General features: G+C 43.4%; 1 protein-coding gene across 1 annotated transcript; it reads right to left on the bottom strand.

The window, feature by feature from the left end:
* Positions 1-392: 392 nt before the first annotated feature.
* On the bottom strand, positions 393-2680 carry LOC113562118 (death-associated protein kinase related-like). Its single transcript, XM_026970431.1, has 2 exons — positions 2653-2680; positions 393-808 (listed from the first exon to the last, which is right to left on the bottom strand). The coding sequence occupies exons 1-2, from the start codon at positions 2678-2680 to the stop codon at positions 393-395; spliced, it is 444 nt and encodes a 147-aa protein (XP_026826232.1).
* Between the last annotated feature and the right edge of the window lie 1853 nt (positions 2681-4533).

The following is a 4533-nucleotide window of genomic DNA, read 5'->3' as shown; positions in this document are numbered from 1 at the left end:
GTCAAAGAACATAGGATCTGGCATTGTCCTGATGGAAAACGACGCCCATTCCTATTCGGCTAATTCTGAGGACGCTTCTGTCCTGAATTCGCTGCTTCTGATACATTCGCACATTTCCTATGATGTTCGACTGCCAGCCACGATCCTTATCCTTCGCAATATGAATCGTGTTTGGTCGAGTGTGTAGAAGCTGCACAAAATAGGAATCTCTTCCTCTCCAATCGCACCAGACACGCAGCATGACTCTTTTTTGGTATGTAAGGCCGGCTTTCCGGAGTGTAAGGCTATCATATTCGCCTTACCCTGCCATGACTTCCTTTATTCGACTACAATTGTCTGTAAATGACTCCATCTTCTCGTCACCCGTCATCACTAATTGCTTTCCAAAAGATTTATCTTTCTTGCTCGTGTTGCTGACTTGTACAGCGACACGTCTGCCATCGTGGAAATGCCGTATCCACTCGATGATGATGATGATGATGATGATGGTGATGGTGATAATGATGGCCGGAGGCGGGTGCCTGGTCGGGGACCATCGTCGGGGGTGTCTCCATGTGCCGGGGCGGTTCAGCCCCCGTTGCAACTTGTGGGATGGTGACGGTGCTGCTGGTAGAGGTGGTAGAGGTGGTTGTAGTGGTCGTGCTTGGGCTGCTGGGGGTGGTGGTGGTGGTATTGGCGCTGTTGCTGCTGCTGCTGGCGGGGGTTGGAGTCGGGGCGAGACCTTCGCCACACCCCCGCGAGGCGGCGGTTAGCTCTCCCACCCGGAACCCGTGCTTATCTCGCCAAAATAGACCGTGGGGCACGACTTCTGGAAGCAGGTTTGCGAAACGGTAAACGGTCAGATGCGACGTGTCAAATGTTATCGAAAGCGACGATTACGGAGAACAGATCAATGCACGGATTGATCGTGCACGGATCGATCGCGTTAAGCTGAGTAAACGCAAACAAAGATATCTATAGCGTATCGAATCGTATGAACAAAAAAGTTTCTATGCAACATGTATTCGAACTCTGATTATTATTGTAAGGAGAAGTAATTACATAACCAAGGGAGAAATTTAATTGTCGCGCAATATTCCACGCTGTCATTAAAATTTCTAATCGTTATCTTCTGAATGAGCCACTTGATTATTGACAGCTAGATTTATGTATTTTTAAGACTCGAAGGAATGAGGAAAGTTACGATTGCACGGGAATGCATAACGTTTTGTACATAGCTAATCATATACGGGGCGTGTAATGCATAGTTGCGGTAGCTTAGGTCGGGAGTATTGAACTATCATCGATCTTACGATCTATGCACCCGCGATTCCGATCCAATCTCCCGATTTGTCTTGCCCGCTTGATCGTGAATAAACTTCTCGCTGCGCATTGATTAAATCTTGATTGCTTTATCGCCTTGCCTATCTCATTTAAATGCATAAGGATATAGCAAGTTTAATATATAATTAGCTGATCGATTGGTATTTGGATGTTTTCGACTCACAAACGTAATTATTATACATAAATTTAAATAATATTTAAGAGTCGATCTTTCACAGGGAAGATTGATCCACTATTTCTGTAAAAAGAAAGAGCAAGCATAAATTTCGAGTTTTGAATTTCACTCTTCCAGCTGTTTTCTGTCTTTGAGAAAACGGCCGCGCGCACGATGTGCGACAATGAGACGGATGCGTTTTATGTCTCTCCGCAGAAAACGGGGGATCAAGGTCTGCCAGTTATCTCGCAATCAGCGCAACGGCAGATAGTTCCGTGTATTATGATGTAATGCAGCCGATTAGCGTAATTCTATTTATTCGTAGATACAACGTAGCGCATGCGGCGCGGCGATAGTAACGGCGATGACATGTCGCATGCAACGCGATAGGTGGAAGCTCTTGGCATGTCGTCGATGCATCACCCGATCTCCTTGGATGACTGTGAATCGCGAAACCAAATCAATTCTGTGAACGCAGATCGTCCCCTGGATATTTTTTCCCTTCAGTTCGTTAACTCTTTTAATTTTTGTATTCCTTTTTTAAAACCTATAGCATCATAAATCAACGAGATGTAACATGATTCATGTGACAATGATGATGATTTTTTTATCTCATATCGACGAGCAAAATTTCTACATAATGTCCGCACATCTCGTCTCGACAGTTACGTAATAATGATGGGCACAACGATGATCTCTGTCCAGCCAGGAGGAATATGCAATAAAGATGATGGACGTCGATGACTGCGAAATTACGGACGATTGCCGTTGTCACTCTCCAGACGCAGGTACTTAAATCGACGAGTTCCGCGCTAACTTCCTTCAGTTTGTAATTTCGGGAAGAAAACAATCGAACAAATTCCAAATTGTAATTAATGTACTAAAACGTACGGGAGTTTCTTTGGCCCACCAGATTGCAGAAACGAAACTGGACTTCGCAGGCGTCGGCGTCGCCAGGCAAACGAGAAAGCGCATCGGATCGAGTGGCTGATACACAGCGTAGCATGCATTTCTTGCCGCACCACGAGACAATGATAAAGATACATTGTGCAATGCAATCGCGCTCGCGTTAAAATGCCGGGTATCGGGGCGCAGCGTGTGGGAATGGCGGGAAAGAGGGAAAAACGGAGAAAGGATGGGAAGCGCGAGAAGCCCCGTTAAGGTTTCCCCTGTACGTTCATTGTCGTTACGTCGTTGCACCATGATCAAGATGTTAGCACGCGAGTCGGGAGCAGCAGCGGGCAAAAATGACGATTATTAACCGATCATGTTACACAAAAGACGCCGAGAGGCGGATTAACTCGCGTCACCTTTTGTAAGATCTGGAAAGATAGTCGAGACTGACAGATCGTATAGAGGATCAGAATGAAAATAAGTTGATCACAACAGGAGTATTGGCCGTACAGCCTAAGACCTAGGCGTGTGAACCAGGGATCCTGCAGAGTAAAAAATAAAATGTTAATTTTAACATTTTTGGCATGTCCCAGAAAGTCCACTCTAAATTTTAAGTTAAAGTAACTCATTCGTCATATGTTACTTCTTGACAAACTAGAAATGTTAAGTAATTAACACAATACTTTACATTTATTTTTGTTATTGTAACTTTAAGTGTGATGTAAAAATAACATACAAAGTAATTGAAAACTACATGGAAGAGAAGTTACAATAACTCATCAGAAAAGTTGATAGAACATTTTCGTTCGTACAATATGAACATTTACTTTTTATGTTATATTAACACATGATAGTAATTATTTCAACTTAAATTATTTTTGATAGAAACATTTAATTTTAGTAAATTTGATTATTTTATATGTCAAAGTTCATGATTATTTGAAGATTTACTTTAACTTCTTTTAGAATGTTAAACTGACTTTGTGACATGTTGATTGTTTAAAATTATTGTGTTAAAAGCATTTCAAATAATATTCCATTTCTAAGAGACATACACAAAATGTTAAGTTCTGAAGTTAACATATAAAATTGTTATAAAAATAATAACATATCAGTTGTATGTTAATTTTACATTGAAATAGTAATCAAAACATGGCAACACAAGAAAATTTTAACATATGGACGCACAATTTTTAACGGTGTGGAGAGTTCGAGTTCAAATCTAAGGCAGTCTCCTAGTTATTTTTCGCCTCTTACAATTCAGAAGTGGGATAGAATCCGCTACCCCTCGAAGACAGTTGAGATTCATCCGCTACCCCTCGGAGAGGAGGGAGTTGAGAAGCAGCTGGCCGGTAGTGAAGCCTGAACATGGAGGTCGGGACGGACTCAGAGGAGTGAACCAACATGGAGATTGGGAAGGACTCAGAGGAGTGAACCAACATGGAGATTGGGAAGAACTCAGAGGAGTGAACCAAAAATGGATGTTGGGAGGGACTCAAAAGAGTGAACCAAAAATGGATGTTGGGAGGGACTCAGAAGAGTGAACCGACGATTTGGAGACATTCGGGGACGAATGTAATGTCAGGCTGGCCGAGCTGTAAGATCTGGAAAGATAGTCGAGACTGACAGGTCGTATAGGGGATCGGAATGAAAACAAGTTGATCACAACAGTAGGAGTATTAGCCGTACAGCCAAAGACCTAGGCGTGTGAACCAGGGATCCCGGAGAGTTCGAGTTCAAATCTAAGGCAGTCTCCTAGTTATTTTTCGCCTCTTACAATTCAGAAGTGGGATAGAATCCGCTACCCCTCGAAGACAGTTGAGATTCATCCGCTACCCCTCGGAGAGGAGGGAGTTGAGAAGCAGCTGGCCGGTAGTGAAGCCTGAACATGGAGGTCGGGACGGACTCAGAGGAGTGAACCAACATGGAGATTGGGAAGGACTCAGAGGAGTGAACCAACATGGAGATTGGGAAGAACTCAGAGGAGTGAACCAAAAATGGATGTTGGGAGGGACTCAAAAGAGTGAACCAAAATGGATGTTGGGAGGGACTCAGAAGAGTGAACCGACGATTTGGAGACATTCGGGGACGAATGTAATGTCAGGCTGGCCGAGCTGTAAGATCTGGAAAGATAGTCGAAACTGACAGGTCGTATAGAGGAT

This window comes from Ooceraea biroi, chromosome 6 (genome assembly GCF_003672135.1).
Source record: "Ooceraea biroi isolate clonal line C1 chromosome 6, Obir_v5.4, whole genome shotgun sequence".
In the NCBI taxonomy this organism is placed as follows: domain Eukaryota; kingdom Metazoa; phylum Arthropoda; class Insecta; order Hymenoptera; family Formicidae; genus Ooceraea; species Ooceraea biroi.
The sequence above is the reverse complement of the archived record's forward strand: the minus strand, read 5'-3'. Positions and strand labels throughout refer to the sequence as shown.